Source organism: Tursiops truncatus, chromosome 5, assembly GCF_011762595.2.
Source record: "Tursiops truncatus isolate mTurTru1 chromosome 5, mTurTru1.mat.Y, whole genome shotgun sequence".
Classification (NCBI taxonomy): Eukaryota; Metazoa; Chordata; class Mammalia; order Artiodactyla; family Delphinidae; genus Tursiops; species Tursiops truncatus.
Genome location: NC_047038.1, coordinates 128,678,747 through 128,704,609, shown reverse-complemented (window position 1 = coordinate 128,704,609; position 25,863 = coordinate 128,678,747). Strand labels below are relative to the sequence as shown.

General features: G+C 37.0%; 1 protein-coding gene and 1 long non-coding RNA gene across 5 annotated transcripts in view; one reads left to right on the top strand and one right to left on the bottom strand.

Annotated features, from left to right (window-relative positions):
- The window catches only part of LOC141278826 (uncharacterized), a 50,435-nt gene extending 24,654 nt beyond the window's left edge, over nt 1-25,781 (bottom strand). The window contains exon 1 of one of the 2 annotated variants that reach the window (XR_012332180.1): nt 25,077-25,781. This is a non-coding gene — a long non-coding RNA (uncharacterized lncRNA). Of the gene's footprint in view, nt 1-6,002; nt 6,123-25,076 lie in introns of those variants that run through there. The other variant, XR_012332179.1, reaches the window with a different exon arrangement.
- Nucleotides 1-25,863, top strand: part of MMRN1 (multimerin 1) — a 77,438-nt gene that overhangs the window by 859 nt on the left and 50,716 nt on the right. The window contains exons 1-3 of one of the 3 annotated variants that reach the window (XM_019926421.3): nt 4,225-4,323; nt 4,503-5,222; nt 10,020-10,857. In XM_019926421.3, the coding sequence (XP_019781980.2) occupies nt 10,271-10,857 (587 nt within the window). In that variant the 5' untranslated portion in view covers nt 4,225-4,323; nt 4,503-5,222; nt 10,020-10,270. Of the gene's footprint in view, nt 1-4,224; nt 4,324-4,502; nt 5,223-10,019; nt 10,858-25,863 lie in introns of those variants that run through there. The other 2 variants (XM_073805588.1, XM_073805589.1) reach the window with 2 other exon arrangements.

The following is a 25,863-nucleotide window of genomic DNA, read 5'->3' as shown; positions in this document are numbered from 1 at the left end:
AAAACAACACAGTTTATGTGCCACTTAAGATAATGCTTGGCACAGAGTCAGTGCGTACTAAGCTAACAATTATTATAATTATCAGAAGTTAAATCAGCGTTAATATTTCTACTGGCATAAGAAGGAAAACCAAAATTTATGTGTCCGACAAAAATGTATAAAACAGATGAACCACACAGAAGGCTTTCTGGTGCTTTGAGTAAGAATAATCTTTCCTTGAAGATCAAAGGAATTCACGAATAGGTGGGTCGAAGCTCTTACTTTGTCAAGAGTAGAGAGAATATAATGGAAATTAAGCATAGGGTTGATAAAATATAGCTCTGGTTTCTTGATATAGTAACATCCCAACTTTGACCAGTATATTACTTTACATTGTATAAAAAGTCTCATGTGCACTGACCCATGTAATCATCGGAAGGAGAATACAGATGAGATAACTGAAGCTTAGCAGGATCGAGGGACATGTCTAAGATCATACCAGCAGTCCATGACAGAGCAAGGATGAGAAAGAAGGTCTCAGGTTCAAACCTGAGATAATTTGCCATGCTGCCTTCTTTCTACACTGCACTGCCTATGGTTCTAAAAGAAATAGTTAAAGAATTTGGAGAGAAGGGGGTCCATGAAAATATGAGAAAAACTATGTGCTTTGTTAGGGTAGATGTTTTTGGAAGAGAGGTTTATCTACTGGGATTTAGGAGCAGAAGTACTGATAAACTTAAGGGAAAGTCATTTCTTGACTGCTTCAATGCAAATCCAGAGAGTCCCTTTGCCTATAGTCATAGGAATGTAGATTTATTTTTGATGTATTTGTGGGGAGGAAGGTGATCTCCACGTCTTACTCCTCCGCCATCTTGAATCACATTTCTGTAGAATGACCATAATTCTTTAATTCCTCTAAGATGGGAGGATATTATTGGCTTCTCATTTTTCTATTTTAAGTGAGTTTTGTCACGGTAAAAAACAACAACAACAAAAAAAAAACTGTTGGATTGCTAGTCAGCTACTTATTTTATATATATATAAAATAAATGACATATATATATATATATATATCATGGTTAGTTAGTTGGGAAAAGCACTTAAAATTTTTTCCAGTTTAATAAAATTAGAACAAATCTTCTAAGCTCTAAATTTTACTAAGATGGTTGTAAGAGGATGTGTATGAAGACAAAATTAGGTATAGAAGGATTACTGACTCCATTTTACAAACCCTGGATTTTAGTCCTGATTCTAACAGCAAAATTTTCTCAGTGTCCTACTGTATTTTTTCTTTCATGTTCTAGGCATACTAAATTTTTGGTAAATATCAATTCAGTTGAAGTTGACTTTTACCCTGAAGATCATCTCTGCTCTACAGATGAACGTAAATATTAGATTTGTTGTATTTGATAAAGGAAAGATTGTACACTTAATATAAGAAAGTTCAACACACTGCTAAGAAGGGGCAAATGTTCTTGATTTCAAGCTTATTAAATTCTTTTTCTTGCACTTAAAAAAATTAATGTGTAAATTACATACACTTAAATTCACAGCTCTTAAGTGATTTGACAATTGTGCATAATCATTACTCACAACCCAAAGCAAAATGTAAAATATTTACATCATCTAAGAAAGATCTTTCATGTCCTTTTCCAATAAATCCTCCTACCCCCAGAAAAAACTACTGTTTGATTTCTACCACCATAAATTAGTGCTTCCTATTCTTGGATATCATATAGATAGAACTGTGTTCTCTACTATATGTTCTATCTCAGATCTCTCATTCAACATATTGATTTTGAGATTCATCCATGTTACTGCACATATCAGTACTTCATTCTTTTTTTGTTGCATAGTAATGTTCCACTGTATGGACATTCCAGTCTCCATTTATATCTTCTTCTCTTGATGGACATTTGGGTTGTTTCCAGTTTGGGGCTACTAATATGAATAAGGCTGCTCTGAATACTCTTGTAAAGATTTTTGTTTTTATTTCTCTCGGGTAAATATCTCAATGTAAAATTCCTCTATCAAGGGTGAGATATATATTTAAACTTTATAATTGTCTCACAGTTCTCCAAAATGGTAGTACCATTTCACACTTCTACTGGAAATATATGAGGGTTCTGATTGCTTTACCCCCTTCCAACATTGGGTGTTGTCTTTTTAAATTTCAGTTCTTCTAATGGTAGAATGGTATCTCATTATAGTTTTGTTTTGCTTCGCTCTGATAACAAAAAATGCTGGGTACCTTTGCATGTGTATATTAGCTATTTGTGTATCTTTTTTGTTATGTGTCTGTTCCAGGCTTTTGCCAACTTATTATTTGGATTATTTGTCTTTTTATTATTTACTTACAGGAATTCATTTTACATTCTGGATAGCTAATTTGTTCAAATATCTGAATTTCTACCATTTTTCTCCATTTTTCTACCTTTTTTTTGCCATGGGGTCATGATATAATAGCCTTTTACATAGTGTTCTTATTTAGTTATTTTTGTTTTCATGTCTGTGAAGGACATTAGTCTGTGCTTTTGTTTTTATTGAAGTATTTGGTTTTGTAATATTTTGTACTAGTGTTTTTCTGACCTCATGAATTGAGTTGGAATATATTACTTCATTTTTTTAAAGAGCTCATGAAGACATGATATTTCTTCTTTAAATGTTTGATAGAACCTACTAGTGAAACCATCTGGGCCTGGAGTTTTCTTTATTGGAAAGTTTATTATGAATGGGGATTTTTAGATTTTTTTATGATTCTATCAATTTTAGTAAGTTTTTTAAAAAAATAATATATCTTTTTCATTTAAATTGTCAAACATATTGGCATGTGGGTCTTCTGGAGAAAAATTCTTTTAGGTTTTGCCTATTGTAGATATCTTTATTTCTCCTTTACTTTTATGGATATTTTTACTAGATAGATATAAAATTCTAAATTAACTGGTTTTTTTCCTTTGAGTACTTTAAAGACGTCATTCCACTGTCTTCTCTCATTCATTGTATTTAATGAAAAGTCAACCATAATTGCTGTACCCTTTATGTAATTGTGACTTTTTAGAAAAATTATTGAGTGCTTTCAAAATGTTCTTTGGTATTTCAGGATTTTACCAACAGTATGTCCAGGCACAATTTCCTTCTCAGGGTTTTCTGAACTTCTTTAGTGTTTGGGTTAATGTGTTTCACCTATTTTGGAAAATTCTTATCTATTACCTTTTAAAATTTTATCTTTTTTCCTAATCTCTTTCTTTTCTTTTCTTTATTCCTATTATATCTATGTTATACCATATGAAAACGTTCCACAGATCTCAGGCACTGTTCCTTTTGTCTACACCTTTATCTCTTTTGTGTTTCAGTTTCGACAATTTATTTTTGACTTGTCTTCAAATTAGCCAGTTGTTTTCTCTGATATTTCCACAGTGCTATTAAGCTTACCAAATCAATTCTTTATTTCTGATATCATATTTTTTGTTTCTAGCATTTCCATTTTCTTTACAGTTTTTGTCTCTGCTCAAATTCCCTTTCAGACATGCTTCCCTCATTCTAGCCAAGTTAGGTTAAATTCTCTGTCAATACATCTAATATCTGAGCCTTCTCTGGGTTTTTTTCTACCGATGTTTTCTTTCTCGACTACGGGTCACATTTTCTCGTGTCTTCATTTGTCTCATAATTTTTGAGAGGCATTATGTGTAAAAGAACTGTAGTAAATAATATTTACCTCAGAGAAGGGCATACCTTTTCTCCTGTCAGGCCTCTAGCATGGAGGCTGATTCACACCAATTTGTAGTGAGCTCGGTTTCATCTAAACCAAGTTGTTGCATCTTTTATTAGTTTTAACTCACTATAGTTTTTAAATACTTTGAGGGTGTGATCAGTATTTTCCTTTCAACTAAGCTTAAGATCTGAGCAGAAACAAAGCTCCAGAGAGTTCTTTATTCTTTGCAATACAGAAAAAAGCTCTCTGAACTTTGTGTGTTATAAGACCTAAAATTAAGGTTTACTATCATATGCTGCCTTGACATGTGAAACCCCGAGGGCTTCATATGGCCTAACCACAAGTTCCCTTCCCCACTCTGCTCCAGCGGATAAGGTCCCCTGGCCAAATAATTCTTATCAAGGGGACCAGACACAGTTCCTGCTTGTCCCTGAGTAGTGGATTTCAGTTCTCTGCCAGCCTGTAGAATTACTCAAACAAGCCAATTGCATCCGCCAGGGAGAGCCGGGGGGGCAACCTATACTCTTAATATTACACAGCCTGCCTCTCACAGCTCCTGGCTGTTTGCTCTGTTCTCAGGTGCAACCCCTGTGTCGCTCTGCATGGTGTGTGGTATCTTCCTTCCCAGCTCTGTGAGTATATATTCATCCAGTATCGGGTGTCATGTGTTCAGCCACCCCCATAACCTTAGGGTGGGCATTCCTTCCTCACCAGTGAAGAGGAGATGATTAAAACACTGTGGGAGATCTCCTACTTTACAGTAAAAAAAATCTATTTTTTTCATCTCTGATGAGTTATCTTTCTTCCCCAGAACCACCCCCTGGATTTCTACACTACGGAAGATATTTCTCCGACTTTTTGCCTTATCACCTACCTTTGGGGGACCATGGAAGTGTGCTCAGTGAAGACCTGGCAGGCCTCAAAGTTATTTTTTTTCTATTCTCTTGCCCTTTACCCAGCCTACAGAGGGTTATGGCAGTGACTTAGTGGAGACTAAGTTCTCCTCTGTTAGCCTTCTCTTGTCACTACCCCAGGGAAGGGATGGGGGCTGAGGCTGCTTCTACAAACCTTGTGAGTGCGGAAGCCTAAGCTCTCCATTCAGGCTCTGCAGGCAGGGACGGGGCAGCACCACAGTTCTTTCTGTGGTATTTTGTGCTAGTAGAGCAGTTATTGTCTAATAAGATTTCTGTCTTTCTAGGTTGACCGCTTTCTGGCCCTTTGGCTTTTCTTGGGTTTTTTATTGTTCGTGCCATTGGTGTTTCTAGTTTGCCAAATTCTCCAGCACTCAGTCTGGGAGGTATGAGGCAAAAAGAAAATCCAGAGAACCCAATGCTGTGTTGTTCCTTGGGTCTCCTAGCCAATCTGCCTCCTTTTCTTCACCTCAGAGTCTTATGTTTGTTTTACATATAGTGTCCAGGATTTTTAGATGTACTTAGCAGGAGGAATAGGGAAAAGTATGTCTATTCCATAGGTCCAGAAGCAGAAGTCACTAATGATAATCACTCAATGACCAGGCATAACTTTCATGAAGGTAAAGAAAATGTTATTTCTAAAATGTGCAAAAGAAATTAGGCTTAAAGACTTTTTAAATTAACTTTTTCAAGTGTATTGCTCTACTTAAATTGGAAATATAAAATAAGCAATAGTATAGTTTTGCATCCTACCAATATAAACATTTGCTCATGAAGGATATTTGGTCATCTTTTATCAATTTGTTCTTAATGTTCCTAATTATAGCGTTAAAATTTTTATGTTAGTACAAAATATGTTGTGTTTTTTCCTGACAAACTAATACATTTCTCTCATTTAATATTAAGAATTATATGACTCATTATACTTCCATATTCCCTTTTCTACCAGCCTACTTAGACCTAAATTTTACTCTTAATTTCAGTTTGTTGCACACCTGAGATTTTTCTGGCCTAACTACTTTGTTATTACCCTTTCTTATACAGCTCTTAGACTTTGCTCTATAGTCCTCTTGTGTCTGCAATGGTTTCAAAATAAACTGTTTCAAATATACTTTGAAAACAGATGAGGTAGAAAAAATGGGCTTTCTGAGTTTTACTTAGGAAGGACTTGCAAGAGGTAATCTGATTGAAAGGGTATTCTAGGAGACCTTTTGAAGCTGTATTCATAAAGGGAGTACTTGTGTTTATTTACATTGCTTTTTTTTTTTCTTTTGTGTGGTTATGAGTTGGGGAAATAGATCCTCCTCTCTAACCCCTGACAGGTGCTACTACAGATATATAGAACTACATTCATAGTTTTATCCATTCATGTGTTTGATAAATATTTATTGAATGCCTACCAAACACTGTTCTAGATGCCGGGGATGTAGCAGTCTTATACTGTTCTGGAGGTTCCAATCTAGCAAATGAAAGGAGCATATTATCTGTGCTGTCAAGGATAAGGCAATGTCATCACTTACAATACTGCACAGGAATTGAAAAAGGCATCCAACTAAAGAGAATAAAAAGTAAAGATTAGACTAAAAGCAAACTTATAAACACAACACTTCCCCTCTAATTCCATAAATTTGAACAAATAGAAATCATAATGTTACTAGCATTATCTCACTATATGTTTTAGCTGTGAAATAAAAGCTAAATATTGAGTTAAAAACAATAGAGAAAATGAATTTAAGATAATTTGAAAATTATTTTCTCTAGATTTTTGTAAACTTAGATGTTTACTATTTCTTTTGGGGGCATATTTTCAGATGGTGGAAAGAACCAGAATTGGACATACATATCTATCGATTACCAGTGTGTTACCCTAGGAAGTTACTTAACTTCTTTGAGCCTGATTTTCCCTCAGTAAAATGAGAGTTGGATACTTACTTGGCATGATTAGGAGAATTAACTAATATGCCAAATTTAACTTATTTAGCACATTGCTGAGCTCATCAAAACCACATGTAAATCTGTTTCAGTCCTTCCCCCAGCCCTATTACCGTATGGTTATAACCCCCTTGGGTCCACATATAAGTGTAACATGTTTTTAATACTTTCAACCAACATAAAATCGAAAAAAGCTTAGAGCACTGTTTTCTGCAATTATCTTCTGACAGTGACAGTTTATGGAGAAGGGGTGTAGTGAAGTATTATTTTAAAAGTTTCATACTATTTTAAGAAAATAATAATTTCTCATGTAAGAAAGAAAGAAGCTGCTAAGAAGTCCTAATAATCTAGTGGAAGTTATTCCTTACTCCCAATATTTTACAAAGGATAATAACTCTTGCAGCCATAAAAATGGCTTTAAATAATACGTGGCACCATCTACAAACCAGGAAATCCTTAATCTAAGATTCTCTTTTAACTCATTTGTACTTTTGTTTCAACTTCATAACATTTTTGTTTTTTCTTATGATTAGAAGACTAAAATAATAATGTATAATAAATTAAATAATAATACATTAGAGGGCTTCCCTGGTGGCGCAGTGGTTAAGAATCCACCTGCCAATGCAGGGGACACAGGTTCGAGCCCTGGTCTGGGAAGATCCCACATGCCGTGGAGCAACTAAGCCCATGCGCCACAACTGCTGAGCCTGCGCTCTAGAGCCCACGAGCCACAACTACCGAGCCCGTACACAACTGCTGAAGCCTGAGCAACTAGAGCCCGTGCTCTGCAACGAGAAGCCACTGCAATCAGAAGCCCGCGCGCCACAACGAAGAGTAGCCCCTGCTCGCCACAACTAGAGAAAGCCCGTGCTCAGCAACAAAGACCCAAAGCAGCCAAAAATAAATAAATTTATTTTTAAAAATAATAATAATACATAAGAAAAAGAAAACTGAAATAAACCCATTATACCATCACCTAGAGAGAACCACTTTTGCAATACGTATTCAATCTTTTGTTTATGGTACAATGAAAAATGACATAAAAACCTCCTGATAGCACATAATATAATGAGTTTCATAGTTTCTTTCTTATAAATTACTCAGTGGAAAAAAAGGCAATAGGGTAAAACATAATTTAATATAAAAAATTAGCAGGCACAGGGATGTAGCAGAATGATGGGGTCCAGGTATACAAAAATCTGATGATATAGTTTAATCCAAGGATAGTATTTAGAGTAGTTAGAAAAATGATTGAGTATTCTTTAGGCAATAATCCCAGGAATATTATTTTTTAACTGTTATTTGATAGGTATTAATGAGCCTCAGAAAGCAGTTTCTCTGACAGTTTCTGAAGTACAGACATAAATTACGTCTCCAGTTAAGGGACGATCCATACATCTAAAACCATCAGATGAGCTGGGGACTCTCTGAGGAGTTATAGCACAGGATGGCTTAGTGAATTGATAATGAGATACAGAACCTTTAGGCTTTTGATTGCAAGGTCACTTGTAGGCTAGGATAAGAGTAACCAAGATCATTATTGGTCAATACCTTACGGGAGGAGGAATGAATTGCTTAGCTCAGTTCAGTTTTTATTACCATTTGAGAGCCATTTGTTATCACTTATAGATCCAATGAGTGACCCTTTACCACTCAAGTTCACTTGTCCTAAACAGGATCAAGATGTTTTTTTTCAAATCACAGAAGCAAAAACATCTACACGTGTCATTTTTCTGGTTGTTTCTTAAACTTTCAAGATGGTTTCTTCATCGACTTTTACTAAATCTAGGAAAATGGATTTAAAATTGTACACTAAACAGAAATACTTTACTTGGATTTTTCTAACTGTTATTCTGCTCTAAGCCAAAGATAGTTGCTTGTGTCTTTCCCAGATTAAGAAGCTGTAATGTCTTTTTCTTAGTACTGAAAACCATGTTTGTGTGAAAATTATGCCGTTTCATCACTCTTTTTAGTTACTAGTTGCTGCCTGGATTGTCCGTGCTGGACTTTTCTGCTCTTTTACTAACGCAAAGTTTGTGGGATTGTTCTGTGATATAGCCGAGAAACAGATGTTTGTACTCCATGCCAAAGTCAACTGGGGTTGCTGCTGACTACTGTGTATCGTAGTTTAAATAACCTCATACTATATACTCTCTAATATGTCGACAATATGCTTGTATAAGAGAATGGCAAAGAGTAAGGGGAGAAAGGAGTATTAACACCAAAAAGTTAGTAGTTCAGAGGAAAACTAGGTCTTGTTTCAAACCCCGGTGTCCTGTATCCAGGATTAGAGACAAGAGTATATATCTACAATAATATATAACCAAATAGTCACAAGGTTTCCAATTTTCCAGTTCCGAAAGAAAACATTCCATGACTGAATATTTAACAAGAACCTAACGCCACACATAGAAGTTGACAGAAAGATTAATTACACAGAGATCTAGCCTTCAGATAATGTATATAGGCCACGAGCAAATTGAGAGCCAAGAATATTCTTGCTTTATAATCTCGGCACCTAAGCGAGTACCTTACTAAAGCTGACTGAGGGTTTGGGTAATTACCACATGAATGAAGGAAGGAAGAAAGGAATGTATATGGATGGATGAACTGTTCTAGCTTGTTACTTGTATGTCTGAAAAGTTTGCTATGGAATATTTTACAGATGAGAGAACTTAATGGAAGTCTGAGAATCAGACATTTGTTGGAGTAGTGAAATCATAAATCCCATGAAGCATCTCTACTGGGAAAACAACCACAGAAAAGTCTTTGATCAATTTAGTTCTCTCTTTTCTGCAGCTGTTATATTTTGCACTACAGAAGAAGTACAAAAACTGGTCCCAGTTTATTTTCATGTGACTCCACTTTTTCTTCATCCCTTCCTTAGTGGTAAAATACTAATCACCCCCCAACCACTAGAAGATAAGGATTAGAAAATAGAGGAAGTAAATTTCTGATTATTCATTCCATTAATTGGTTCTAATAGAAATTTGGAGAGCATAATTTAAAGTGATTTTCTTGTATACTCACATAATTCAATAATGTATGCTTTTCTTTTTTATTATCATCGAGATTAACTTCAAATAATGCTACAGCTGAAGTGTATATATAAAAATAAGGTTGTATATATATATATTTCACAATTCAGCCTGTGATGCGTGAAAGAGCAGAGACGTTGCAGATGACTTTTTGTTTACACGTGCACATGCGTATATGTCCTTGAACAAAATGTGGCTCTCTGGATGGGGCACAGTGGAAAGGAAGCACCACAAAACTTTTTCTCAAGTTCCTTGTATAGTAGAAAAAAAAAAGGTTAAACTCCTTGATTCAGCCCATCCAAACAAAATTCCATTATCAACGTGAAATTTCTCTTCAAAATCAGCAACACATGAAATATGAGTGAACCTAGGAAAGGAAAGTTACTTCATGTTTCTCTCATGGGTTTTCCTGATAATAATGGCCTGTGTTTTTCCATTTACCCTTAGCCTCGTCAGACACCCTTCACTGCTTCCATAGATCATCCTCCCAGAGGTCACAGATCCCACAGAACCTACAGAAACAGGAAATCAAACTTCCTGAGTCCACTGCAAAACACAGAAACCTGTTTCCTCTACACATCTCAAATTGGCAAAGCTCTGTCTTGGCAGATTCAGTGTGGAAGCAGCCATTGAAGAGGCTAGAAGGACTTTATCCCCCTCCCGATTTCACACGAGCTTTCTAGCTTCAAACTACTGAAATGAAAGGAGCAAGGCTATTCATCCTCCTTTCTAGTTTATGGAGTGGGGGGATTGGGCATAACAACACTACACATACTTGGACTACACCCGAGGATGAGAACTCCTGGAACTCCCAGACCTCTGCTCCGGCTCCTCTAAGCAAAATACAAAGTCTTCCGGTGCTGCCAACCACCCAGATCACATCAGTGGAGATGGCCACAGCTCCCGAGGCAAGCACTTCCGAGGAGAGTCTTCTGAAATCGACATTGCTTCCCTCAGAGACAAGTGCATCTCCCGAGCGTGTGAGAAACCAAACTCTCACACCCACAGGGAAGACAGAAGTGGTACTGAAGTTACAAACTCTTGCCCTCCCGACTAAATCGAGCATCAGGTTCAGTCCTAAAGCAGAGTCAGTGGTCCTTTCCAACTCCACCCTGAAATTTCTTCAGAGCTTTGCCAGAAAGTCGAATGAACAAGCCATTTCTCTAAACTCGGTTAGAGGCGTTGGAAATCGATCCCCACGGGAAACGTACCTCAGCAGAGGTGACAGCCCTGGAAGCCAAAGAACCAGCTACCAAAAATCAAGCTTTGAAACAACTAGAGGAAAGTAAGAAACATTCTTTTTTTTTCTTTCTAACTATAAGGTTTATAAGATTGCAAGCTAACAGTTGTCTCACTTCCAAAAAAGGATTTCATGTCCAAGATGAAACCAGATCATATTTCAGTTAGGTGAGGTAATTAAGTGTTACCTTATCTAAAAGGGAAAAGATGAACAAACAAAACGCAGCGATTTATTGTAATTGAAGTGGTCGAAGTTACTAATAGAGGTGCTTTAACTGGGGATAGTCGGTAACAAACAGTGTAACCTCACAGTGACTGTTAGTTAATTCAGATCAAGGGTATGTTGGTTGTGCTCAGAACTACAGACACAACATGAAAGAAAAAATGTCATTACAGTTAAGGTGTGAACAGATTTAAAAACTGAAACAGCCTGCGCTGTGGAAAGCTCAAACTAAGCAGAGCTAGGTTGGAATCCTGGCTCCAGTACTGTCTAGATCCTTGACTTGAGCGAGTCAATTGATGTCCCTGAATCTCAGTTTCTTCATTTGTAAAAGACAGATATGGTATAAGGAGTACAGATAAAAATACCAACTTTGCAGGGTTATCATGCAAGATTCAAATTAATGAGATGTGCTTAGACACACGCTTCTCACAGAATAGGTACTCAACAAGTCATCTTTTACTAGGGCCATTATACTAAATTATGCCATCATTATGAATGGGTTGACTAGAAAGGCCAATTTTTCAAATTGATTTTGATTTAAAATGAGAGAAAATTCAATTTGAATTGTTGAAGCAAAATAATAAGACAAAGCTTAAAGAAGTATCATTAAAGAAGTCTTTCAAAAGGACCAAAAAACAAAAACAAAACCCTGGAAAATGCGCATCAATGTTCTATTCATTTAATGTTCACAGTTAAACACCTGACTATATAAAATAATTCAAGTTAATAATAGCAAATAACACCTGCTATGAAAGGCATTGTGTTAACACTGTTGTTGATATAAACATGAGACACTGGGAAGTATATAAGCCAATAGATTTGTATTTATGTATTCTTTATTATTCAAATCCATTTTTCACTGTATTTCAAAGGTTATGGCATTTTTTAAAACATGAAAGTAAATTTGATTTTATAAAAACTTATTAACATGGTGGAATTTGGAACATGCCAATTTACTGTAAAAACAAATGCTACAGATTACAAAATGTTCAACTTAGGATAGATAGACTGTCTAAAACAGACATTTTAACAGATATAAATTAAACTTTCTCATGTTTAGGAACAACAGAATGTGGTCTATTAAGTAAAAAATGTAATTTATTGAGAGTCTTTTCTGAGTCATGTATAATATCATTTCTATTAATCATATTTTGTTAGACTATGATTTAATTTTTTAAACCAATTATATAGAAGTCTTAGGCACTCATAGGAAATGATTTGAACCTTTTAGAGATGTTATTATAAAGGGATTTTTCAATAGACTAGTAAATATAACCAAAAGAAGGGAACAGTTGAAAGTAAAATACCAATTAAATTTTACATAGCATATAGAAAGTGGCATATGGTTGTTTCATAATTAGAACTAGTAATTGATAATTTGGTGAATACTAGTTTTTAAATAAATGCTAGTTGCTTTATCCAAAGACCTCACTGTCAAAGCTTATGAACCCTTACTTATTTGATGACTGTTTATACATTGCTGGTCTTGGGGGAAACAGAATTTTTCAAATAAAAATAATTCCTGCTCCCAAGGAATGTGTTATATAAAAAGCAAGCACCAACATATCTCAGATTTTTAAAAATTCATTATATGTTAGGAGGAAACAAGATATTAAAGGTGTAACTTGCTAAGCCAAACTCCATCCCATGCATTTTCCAATGAAAAGAATCTTAAATTATTTCTAGAGAAAAGAACTAACTGTACTTAGAGATTCTACATCCTGAGGTCCTACAGAGCTAAGGTTCTCTTTGGTAATACTTTTCTTTTCTTTTATAAATTTATTTCTTTATTTATTTTTGGCTGCATTGGGTCTTCATTGCTGCGTGTGGGCTTTCTCTAGTTGCGGCGAGCGGGGGCTACTCTTTGTTGCGGTGTGCGGGCTTCTCATTGCGGTGGCTTCTCTTGTTGCGGAGCACGGGCTCTAGGCACGTGGGCTTCAGTAGTTGTGTCACGTGGGCTCAGTAGTTGTGGCTCGCAGCCTGTAGAGCGCAGGCTCAGTAGTTGTGGCGCACAGGCTTAGCTGCTCCATGGCATGTGGCATCTTCCCAGACCAGGGCTCGAACCCGTGTCCCCTGCATTGGCAGGCAGATTCCTAACCACTGCGCCACCAGGGAAGTCCCGGTAATACTTTTCATTAAGTATTCATTCATTAAGTAATACTTCATTAAGTCCCAGACTTCTTACTCATTAGCCATGCAATTGATAATGGTATTAGAGAAAACTTAGGTCCATCTATTATGGCCACAGTGCTGATGCAAATAAGCCTTGGTAAGGTCAAAAGAGGTCTTTCATATTTTTGTTTGATTAGCAAATAATGATAATAGCAAACACTTTATGGCATTTTTCCTAGTACTGTACTATTCTGAGTGTGTGTGTGTGTGTGTGTGTGTATATGTATACACACACACACACTCTCACATATTTTCAATCCTTTAATCATAACCATAATTCCATGAAGAAGATTCTGTTACTATTTCATTATAGAGAGGTTAAGAAAATTAACTAGGGTCACTTAGCTAGTAAATCCCAGGACAAAAATTCAAACCCAGGCTGGCTGGCTTCAGAGACGTAGCTCTCAATCCGTACATTATACTCCTTCAGCAAATACAGTCTATTATCCCAACTGGGAAAATACGAGTGGCCAGTTTATTTCCCCACTTCTCAGGCTTCGGAGGCTATTCTTTGCCTCCAGAATAAATTCCAGATTTCATTCCCAGTCAGTCATACAACGCCATCCTTGATCTGGCTCCTGCCTACTTCCCCAGTCTCATCTTCTGTGACTTTCTGGCCATGAAAATTTGTAGTTTTCTAGTCCACAATATGCTGTTTGTTAAACCTATCTTTGTTCCCTGCTTGTCCCTCTGGCTAGCATGGTCTTCTTTTCCCATCACCTACTTCTTTTACACCTGATGATAATACCTCCAGGAAGCTTTCTCAGGCTCAGTTATGTGGCCCCTCTAACTGTTCATATAGCTCTCTTTGAATTCTTCTATCACCTCACTTACAGTGTTATAATTACAGTGAACTTGTGATCTCCTTGAGTTTAGGGACGTATTTCCAGTGCTAGTAAGGTGTTTGGTTTACAATAAGTACACAGTATTTAACAAACTGAATGTAAAGTTTATGGATCTATATGTGAATATATAGATGAACCCTTCCCAAAGAAACATTTCTGTATAATAAAACCTTGTTGACTTGGGATAAACTCATCTTAGGTTTGGGGTTTTTTTTCCTTACTATTTTTGGAATTTTATAGTGGTTCTATGTAAAAGGAATACTTCTGTCAATAGAATTTTTCTGGCACATTTTTGTCTCATCTTGTACTTTCCCTTATCTTACCACCACAGGAACTCCTGGCTACACCAGAGCTGTGGTTTCCTGTCTGGAACAGTGGGTGTTGGTCAGTGACCAAGCACTTTGAAACAGGCAGGATAAAAAGAAGAAATTGGGATTAATGCATTTAGGTATTGAACCAGTATTTGCTGAGGACCTAATATGTGCCCAGCATTGTGCTTGTGCTGAGGGTAAAACAGTGAAGACAAACTCCCACCTGTTCTGTCCTCACGGAATCTGCAGTCCAGTGGGAAAAGGGCATGGGGAGGAAAAACAGTACATCACAAATGCTGATGTTGAATCAAAATGGTGATGAACAAACATTCTGAACGAAGTTTATGAGAGAACATAACAGGATGAGTGGTCTACCTGGAGGCTATGAGCTTTCCCTGAGAGGACAGTAGGTGAAACGAGATATTGGCATTAACTGCCTACCTAACTCCTCTCACAATCCCAACCCCTGCACACACGTACTTGAATCTTCATCTCAGTGAACGGCTAGTTCCATAACTAGAAACCTTGGGTATGCCCTTTATACTTTTTCTCTCCCGGCCTTTATATAATCAATCAAGAAGTCTTCTTGGTGTTCCCTCCAATATCCCCCAAATCTGCCAGCTTCTCTCCACCTTCACCACACCATGTTATTCTTAGCCACCATTATCTACTACTTAGTCTCTTAACTTGTCCATGTTTCCACTCTTACCTCCACACAAGTGTGAGATCTTTCAAACTTTTTTTTTATTGAATACATTTGACATAGAACATTGTAACATTTAAGGTATTTAAACTTTAATTCAGGTTAATGCGTTTCATTGGATGTAAGACTTCATCTATTGTGATGTGATTTTATGTACTAATCAGAAAGTATGACATTATTTAAAGTTTTCAGATTTATCTTATTTATCTTATTTTATATCACTTTTGCCTCCTTGAAATGAAGATATAAATGAAACTGGTTAAGACATTTCTAAGGCAATGACAAAAACTACTGTCTGACTAGTAGTGACTAAAATATATCATTGATTTCAAAATATATTCCTGATTTCAGAGACGTTTTAAAACCTGTGAAATTTAGTATTTTGCTCACATGCTCAAAATCACTTAGTAGCTTTCCAATACATTTAGAATAAAATCCTAAATCCTCACCATGCACACAGGGTCCTGCTTGACATGACCCCTGCCTATCTTTATGATCTCATTTTCTACCATGCTCCAAGCTCACTCCTCTCAATTTCGTCCAGCCACACTGCCCTTCCTCCTGGTTACTGACCATGCCAAGTTAATACATATCTCAAGAAAACTCCTGTTTGCTCTTGAGAGAATGCTCTTCCCTCAGCATTTAGACAAGTGGCTCCTTTTCTTATGCAATTTGAGCTTTAATGGCCCTCCCTCAAGTAGACCTTCTCTGACCACCGAATGGAAAGTTGCCATCCTTATCTTGTCACCCTTATTGTTTCTTCAGAGCATTTATTTGAAATTATTGGGTCTATTTATGCAGACAGTTGTGTATTTTATATTTTTCCACAAAATACATTCTGTGAAAATAGGACCCTTGACCTTCTTACTTATTATTATTCTATTCACTGCCAACAATAGTGCCATGCACATAGAGAGAGCTCCACAAAACTCTGTGGAATGACTGATTATTGGATGGATTTGGAGTTCACAGCGGAGATAAACACTAGAAATATAAGTCTGGGAAATATGAGAACTATAGAAATACGGATGCTCAATTGAGGAGTTTTTCTTTCTTTTTTTAACGAAAGGGAGGAGGGAGAGAGGGCAGAAATCAGAGCTCATCCAGAGAGTTTCCCACTTACTTGTTTGTCATTGTATTTGATTTTGCATATAGAATGGCCATAAATATGGTAAAATGTTAATGAAAGGGCCAGAAGGGAAAAGTTGAATATGAAACAAGATGAATCCTATATTTGCTGAGTTTGACTTTATTTATTTTAGAATTTCACTTGTTTACTCTTTCTATAAGCTATGTAACTTGCTTTATGTACAAATAGGTGGCTCAAGTTAAATGGATTCTGATTTCTAATATGTCTAACATGATAAACTCTACAAGTCTTTTATTAAACCACTTGTAAATAGAAAATTTAAATTTTAAAATTTAATGGTTTAAAATTACAAAAACTAACCATTAAATTACTTCTGCTGCCTATCGTAATATGCAATTTTCTGCTTAATTCTGTAAATTATGAGGTTTTACATGTGAAAAATCTGGTCAATTAAATTCAGATGCCACCTTAGTCCATTCAGGCTGTTATAACAAAATGAGCGACTGGGTTCCTTATAAACAACAGAAATTTATTTCTCACAGTTCCGGAAGCTGGAAACCCAGGAACAGGTTGCCAGCATGGCCTTTTTCAGATTCCCGACTTCTCATTGTACTCCCACATTGTGGAAGGCATGAGGGATCTCTCTAGGGCCACTTTTATAAGGGCACTAATCCCTTATACCTAACCACCTCCCCAAATCCCCATCTCTCAATATTATCATAATGGGAATTTGGATGTCAACAAATGAATTTTGGGGGGACACAAACATTCAGTCTTTATCATGTATAGTTTGCAAAGTTCTTATCAGTGGCCTAGTAGCATCCAAGGGGATTATTCTCACATGCTGTTAAATTCTAAAAAGAAACACACCATTATATTAAAGAGTATTTTTTATGTCCTTGAGAAATTAAATGTATCTACTACATTACTGCCAGTGAAAATACTAAAGTATATTCAGTATCTCAGCTTTTTTCTCATTAATCGTTTCCTTTTTTATTTCTTTGATATTTCTACTCACTAAATTGCCGCTGAATATACACACACATATTGTATGATACATGCCAGAATTTATACCGTCTAGGTGATTAAACAAGAAACGTTTGTACACCTTCTGTTTCTTTAAATACCAAAATATTAATTTAAAAATGTGTTATTTCGGGAAATGCTAAAAGAGTCAGTTTACAGGAACAACTGGTTTAAGTATAGAATTAAGCATCACAGCACCTATTAGCTTGCCTTTCCCGAGGCTCTGTGGTCTGCACACTGGGAAAGTCTGACACCTACTGGAATAGAATTTACAATGTCCCTGAATACGTTGAAGTAACAGGATGGGGAAAAGAAACAAAAAAATAAAGTTAGGTAAAAGAAAACAAATTTGTGAAAAAACTTTAATTAAGGTAACTTTAAGAATTGTTTCTTAGGTATAATATATGTATTTTTATATCTAACTCAGTGTACCTCTTAAAAATGTACTGTCATTGGCTTTAAAACTTTGAAAATAGGTTGGATCCAAAAAGCAAACTCCATGCACATCCTGAGAGGGGGACACACTCAGCTCATTCTCCTAAAATTTTACACTGAGAAATTATTAGTAGTATTATTATTGTATGTACACAATGACTTGTGACTCTGAGGTACTATACGGCATATATCATTAAAAACTCAATTACATACTACACTGTGCCCACCGTGGAAGGCAAATCAGTGCCTGACCAAAGATTTTCATTGCAAAAGTTGGTATATAAAAGGGGTTTCATCTTAAAACCTAAATTAACCAGAAAATTAAAGTATCAGAAATTCCCCATAATCTGAGCTTTTCATGATTGCCTCTCAAGATTTGTTTCAAATATTTACATGATTCTTTTATAAAACTAATACTTCTATCCCAGTTTATATATTATATAGACTTTTGAAAAAGGATGGACTATATAAAGGTATTTACACTAAAATAAAATGAACCACAATATTTTTTTAATTTGAAAATAGTAATTTTCTTAAGGCGATTCGTATCAAGATGGACTTATCTTTTGGACTAATAGCCAAAACTAAATATAAAAAGTCTGATGCTTTATTTGTGTGTGATTTACATATTAAGAATCTTTTTACTATATCTAAATGCTTACTTCCAATTTCTGTTAATATTTCTTTCACACTGGGTATACTTCCTTTCTCATTTATGACTGATGAACTACCTGTAAATCCTGGTCTCTCATAATAACTAATAATTTCATCTTTTCTTTTTAGTTTGATTGAAAAAAATAAAGATTCCTATAAAGATTCCATAACATTTAGGAAGTATTTTTGTTCATAACTACTTAAGACTATAAAGACATTTAGAATATATCTCTTCTGAGAGCTAAGCCTCATCATATGAATTGAACATCACCAATAATAGTCTTCTGTCATGGTTTTCTGGAACTTATTATTGACCTGATATACATAAGCAATTATGGTTAAGATGAATTTATCAGGTCATTACAGAAACAAGAAAGAAGCAACCTCTACTTGTGTACGAGGCCAGAAACAAAATGGGAGATATATACATACATATATATAGCTATATAGGTATCTATTCCCTTCATAAAAAATCCTACTGAGCTCTCTGAATCATCTAGGCATTACCAGCAGCAGCAAGTGTTTTACATATATTAAGTCATTTAATCTCACAACAATCCTGTGAGGTAGGTAGGTAATATTATTATATTCATTGTATCGATGAGGAAGCCACATTGAACAAACAAGCTAATGGCTAATAAGTTGTTTCATTTTCTCTTGTTCCTCGTTGAATCCCTAAGTGCATCTCAATAACGGGATGACAGGAAACAAAGTCAAAATGTCCTTAAACACATCATCTCCCCAAGCAGAAAATCTTCTCCAACTTCCAAGAGAAAATCACATATCATTGGCTAGTTTATGGAGGGGATGTTGCTGGTTCACCTTGATTTCTAGTGAATAGCCTCAGGACTTGGTATTTTCATGCTATGGTGTCAATTCAAATCACAGGTTATGAATATAAATGTTTAAACATTGTCTTCTACGAACAGGATGACAAGCAATTTATTAATCTGTGTTCGAAGGACTAGTATAAATAAATAACATTAATTCTTAGATTGATATCTTCTATTTCTTAAGGAAAATACTTGTCATGGTCATTATTTAAATGAATCCTTTGTTGCTTCAGTCCACTCTCAATTCAGGATAAGAATGGATATGTTTGGACCAGGGTTTGGTCAGGGTACACTTCAAATGGCAAATGACCAATTAATGAAATCTTTGTTTTTAATTTAGTGTTTTCACGGCTCCTTGGAAGACCGGATTTCTAAAATGTTTCAACCAAAAGTACAGTGATTGTTTACTTACAATGCTTTTCTTAGTTCATTATCCACAAGACTTCAAGTTGTCTCTGTCAAAATAGAATCCTTTGCTCCCTTTTGTAAGTTCTGCAAGCCAGGCTCACGTTCATAAATAACAAAAGATGTCTGCTTTTTCTTCAAACAAACATTTTACCTATTAACTTGGAAAATCCAAAGGATCAATACAAGCTTTTTTCAGTACATGTTGCCGCACAAAAGCAACCATTAAAGAGAATCCCAAATGCAATCTGCTGTTAGGAGTGTTCGGACCCCACGGAAAGCTCAATACTTCAAAGAAACCGCTCTCCGTCGGCCATAATCACTCTGGAAAGGTACAAAGGATCTCTAGATTTAAGCAAAATACTTGTCTGGGATCATTACATTTGCTTTTATACTGGCCTGTCACCATTTCACCATGCTGAATTTTCTGTTTTTAAACTTATATTTTCAGATTATTTAGTTTTAAATTTATATTTACATTTTTAACATCTCTTGATGAGCTTATTTCATCGGTGGCATAAACCTAATTACAAGTCACACCAGGGGCTCTGGCTGTGGCTTGTTCTTCCAATTTACACTGGATCAAAGATTGCTGGGCCCCTGGCAATCTGCTTTTCTGCCTACTCAACTATTTTAGTCATGAAATGGTTTCACTATTTAGGGTTTTAAACAATCTCTGCAGGTGACACTGATTTATTCTCACAAACAATATCTTTCTGTTTGTCTGTCTGTCTTTCTAACAACCATCTCTTTTCTTTTTTTTTCAGTATCCAGGGTATGCAGGGACGGTGGTATTTTTTTCCTGCCTCGCCCTGTGCCCTCCATAGTCATTCAGCCAGTGCTCACGTGACAGACAATGTGTGCTTCTGATGAAGTTAGACGTTCTCTGTAATTAGGATAATCAGTGGATTTGCAGGAGAAATCTATTTTTAAAATATCCCTTTATCATGGTGTCTTTATTAATTTTAAAATTTTTATTTCCTGTTTTTGCCGTACTTAGTTTCACATTATTTTGCCAAGTATCACCACGCTTGAACAAAATATACCAACGTGTCTTTTCATGCCTTTATGGAGCTGAATTTTCAAACTTCTCATTCAAGAGAACCTTGCACAATAAGCTGTACAGTGCTCAATTTATCTGCCTTAGACAGATGAATGGCTGAGTCAGCTTTATTTGTAGAGGAGCATGTGGTCCAAAGAGGCCTAAATATTCCAAAGCAGATGTTTACTAACTTTAGTGACTCTACTCTGGGGAAAAATGTGTTCCTTCTTTGCTTTTTAACATTTAGGTTGACTTCTGCATTATTTTAATTATAATAATAATTATTATTTTAAGCAGCATAGAGTTCTTATGTTTCACTGATTTAGTGGCGTACATCTCATATTAATTTGAACTCATAGTGATTTGATTTTACAGTCATGTACCATTTCCTTTAGTACTAGATTTTGTAAATCATTTCTGTCTCTACCCTCGATAAAAAAACCTCAGAAAACAAATGAGAGGGAAGAATATAAATTTAACATAACAAGGTACATATTCACAATAGGGAAAAAATGACAGAAACAGAAAAGTAAAGAGAAAAAAATCATGCTATAATCCAATCATTCAATCTATAGTTATTAAGAACTTTCTACAGTTTAGTATAGGATGTTTTATAATAAAATAACTGGTATTACAACCAGAAATGAGGCTGATTTTTGTTTTCCTAAACAGTATCTATATGATTTTGGTTGGCTTCTACCAGAATGTCATCTAAAAATAGGTATTTTAATAAAGGCTGTTTTTGTCTGATCACGGCATTTTTGTGGCAAATGGCCTACTTTGATGTGTTAAAGTTTCTCAGCTTCACTGGAGCGTGGTCAATTCATATTCCTCTACTATCTTATATGTTGAAGACAGTAAGCATACATGGATGGATATAAACAAAGGTTTTTAGAAACGGGCTTGAGAAAGTTATGGCTACAATATGGTCTAATTGATAAGACATGTGGATCAGAAGAGCAATTCAGCTAAATCTTTCTGTAAGGCAGGATTTATTTGTTATTCTTAATCATATCATTTAAAATTGTGCTATATTTGATACGAAATAGATGTATTATAATACCTAATTTTACCATATGTATCCCTAACAGTGTATCATTCACTTTTATTTTTTAGCTTTATGTAAGAAAAAAGCATCGTATGGTATTATTTCTGTAACTTGCTTGTATCACACAAGTTTATTATAAGTTATATTTGGGTTATTGAATAGTACAGTTCATTTGTTTAACTGGTGAATAATACCTATGTGTAAATATTTCAATGTATTTCTCCATTCTATGGTAAATGGACATTTAAACTACTTTTAGGTTTTGATAGTTATGAATAATGCTTGCTACTATAAATACTCAGATAACATGATTCCTGAACACATGTGCAAGAGTTTCTCTAAAGTATATATCTACAAGTGTAACTGCTGGGTCAGTATACGCATGTTCATTATTACATGATATTAACATTGTTTTTCAAAGTGGTTTTACCATATATTTCTACGAACAGTATATATGAGATTCCAGTTCTCTATATCCTCTGAACACGTGAGATTGTCAAATTCTCAAAATTTGCTTATTTGGCGACATACACCAAGAGCCTGGAAAGGCCTTTCCTAGCCTTCATGAATTGGGCCTGGTGTCAACCAGCAGCTTTACCAGAAACTCGGGGTCTGTGTGATGCAGCAATGTTGGCTGCACCTGGAAAACCCTTGAGTTCACGGGAGATGAAGGAAGGCACATCCGGGGACTCAAAGCCCACTTCTTCCTTTATAGGAAGCACCTCGGCACACTAGAGGCTTGCCCCCTCAAAGGCTTTCCCCCTTAGTGCTAGTTCTGAGGGGTTAGCCATCCCCTCTGAGAATGGAGGTTTGGAGAGAGAGAGCACGTGTGTGAGCACGAGACTCCGAGGTCACAGCTCGGTCAATATCCCAGATTTCAAACGCAAGAGCTGAGAACAGTCTGTGGGCTGCAAATCTCTAGAAAAGGACCTTCCCTCACTCCCCTCAAAAAGCGGAGGGAGGGGCTTCCCTGGTGGCGCAGTGGTTGAGAGTCCGCCTGCCGATGCAGGGGACACGGGTTCGTGTCCCGGTCCGGGAAGATCTCACATGCTGCAGAGTGGCTGGGCCCATGAGCCATGGCCGCCGAGCCTGCGCGTCCAGAGCCTGTGCTCCGCAACAGGAGAGGCCACAGCAGTGAGAGGCCCGCGTACCGCAAAAAAAAAAAAAAAAAAAAAAAGCAGAAGGAAATCAAACAGCTTCAAGAGGCGTGAGAGAGAAAGCAAGAACCTGAGGGTTTAAGAACCCATTCCATCTCCTAGTTCGGTTACTGGAAAGAAGCAAGCCAATATAGCAGGGACTATCTATAACTTGGCTATAAGAATTCCCTGAGAAGCCACTGAGGACCAAGCCTCCAAGACGACTGACTAGCTTGGACCTGAGGATTCACTTAGGGAACCCTGGAAAGCTTTCCATTGGAGATGGTTGTCAGAACTGTAGCCTACACGCATGCTTCCCAGCTGCCAAGGAATCCGTCCAAGCAGCTCCAAGACTGTAGCCAGTTTGGTCAGAGGATCCTGCTAGTATTTCTCCCCCATGTGCTGAGGTGGACTTGCCTACCGCAGAGGAGCCTAGGAAAGTCCAGCCTCTGTTTCGCTCGCCACCCTGAAAAACGTACCCAACAGGGAGGAGGGTGGAAGAGGTGACTGTATCCCCTTGAAGAAAGTGAAGTGGGGAGTCTGCCCGAGACTCAGAGCTGAATTTGACAGAGGATATAGGCTGAAATAATCAAGGCCTCACTTCTTTCTGAGCACGCTGGGGTTTAATCTTCATGGGAGAAGATCAAAACGTTTTACCTCCCCAGCAGAGATCACAGACGAGCTAATCTAGACGTCTGGGCAATTTCCAGGTAGAATGCATTTAGGCCTCCACGTAGCCCATGGTATTTAGCACCACCAAGGTTTGCTCCTCCTGGAAAAGTTTCCTTTTAACATACATATTTACACACTTAAAAGCAGTTCAATGCCTGCTAGCTTGGCTCATACCAGAGGGTTAAAACTCTCACTGAGGAAAAACCCAAATGTGTCCAATTGTATAAAGGCCTCTTTCCTTGCAAGAAACAGGGAGACAGCTGGTTTCCTCCCATTTTTCCTCTTTTGCAAAAGAAGTCTTAATTGTAAGTTCGTGTTGTAATTCGAAGACCCATTCTCAGGCCATTTTCCCCCTGACTCTAGCCGATGTTGGAGCTAGGCAGTGTTACAAAAGAAAGTCATTTTCTTCTTTTTCGTAACTCCAGTATACCACATACAGTAGGAAGTCATACAGAATTAAGAACATAATACGTTACCATTTATAGAATAAAAGCACGTAGCTAAAAGAGCCACATTATCAGAAAGGACAGGTACAAACTTACTGATACGAGTTCTATATCCAGTTGATTCTTAGATATTATCTCCATTAGAAAACATTATCTCCATCTTCAAAATACTTCAGCCCTCTCCAGCCACTCTCAGATGTGTTTAATACGTAAGAGAATTCTTAGTGAGACTGTTGAAAATAGCTCTTATCAAGTTTTGTTTGTGTTTTGGAAGATTTTTTTGCTTTGCTTTACAGTCGGCTAAATGTAGGCCAAGTCTGACCACCATATTTATTATTTCAACTGCAAGTAATTATACACAATTCCTCTTTGTCCTGTTACTGCCTTAACAATCTCAACCTTCCTTAAATCCCTATTTGTCTAATAACATTGTCCCACCTGTTTTGTTTCTTTAGTCTCTGCCTTTCATTAACTCACTCTAAAGACACAGGTGTGCTTTTTATTCCATGCTGGCCACCAATTTGGAAATAGACGATTTTTCTCTTAGCTCCCATTTCACTAATTTTACTTCTTATATTTCCTATTTATTTTTACTGTGCTTACTCCTTAGACTGACTGGTATGATCACATGTCTCTTCTTTTCCCTTCCTGTTAAATTAGCAGGTATATCGTCGACATACCCCATTTTGGAAGGGCTTTTTCTCAGGATGACCAGAGCAAAATGACACCAAGGAGGCGTCTTGGGTGGAAATTCCTCTAACCTAGGCACAGAACACGTTCTGCAGTGGAGAGTTTTCCTGATTTACACTCCCTCATTTCTCCTTTACCCTCTCACACAACATGGTAATCGGGGCAGGTTCCATTAAGGACACACACCTGTATCGATACCTCCAGGCGATCATATTAGGCATGGGTGAAAAACCAACCCCTGCGTAAAGGCAAGATTTCTAGTCAGGGAGCAATATCTTACTGCCTGATTCAGAGGACCCCCACTAATATCAGGTTTAATATTTTGCTACAGTCATCCGCGAGCCAACCCCTCTTAACCAATCCTAACAAAATAGACATCGACAAACATGGACAAAGAAATCCAAAGTCTTAGGACTCCATCCTTTGAGTACCTCAGCAGCTGTAACCTTTTATATTGTCTCCCTCCCTTCTCACAATCCTGAGAAGGTTATTAGACAACTTTACGTGCTGGCACGTTTTAACGATGTTACTCACCCAAAAGACGTCTGATCCAGGTGCAGTTTCTTCTCTCAAAAGTGAAAGTAGCACCAAGGAGCCTGGAGAGCAGCAGCGGGAAGCAGCAATGTGACAGCTGACCCTCTAGACAAGTTTGGTCTGGGTGGCCGCTCAGGGTGGGTGACGAGGGCCTGCACGCTGCCAGGGGCTGTGGTGCCTTTGGCAGGTAGTCATGAGATTTACGTCCCTTTGTGGTGACCAACACTGCTACCGAGCAAGGGCTCCTTGCCCAATGTGCACAGAAGCCAATACCAAGGCACCGGCTTTGGAGAAAATAAAAGCTCTACTGCGAGATCGACCGGCAAGGAAACAGGAAGCAAGGCTCTCGCATCTGTCTGCGAGATCGACCGGCAAGGAAACAGGAAGCAAGGCTCTCGCATGTGTCTTCTCCATCCAGGGCTCGCGGTGAAGTTTAGGGGGATTAGGGAAATTTCAAACTTGGAAGCTGATTGGCTAGGCTTGAATTAGTCCATATAAGCTCCCACTGTTGCCGGGAGCCAGGTTTTCCTTGTTGAAGAACTTCTCATTTCATAAAAGCCTCAACATGTCTATTCTCTGAGTTCCATAGACTGAAGATTCTCGGCTCTGGGGTTATACTGCACACGTGGGTTCCTGTCTTGCACATGCCCGGGGCTGTCTGTAAAATAACTCAAGGTTTGATTAATCAACGTCCTCTTTAAGGATGCAAAACCAGTTTAAGCTGGTCAATGTTTTACATGCTGTTAAATTTAACAAGAACAATGTTATTTTTCCTATTATAAACAGT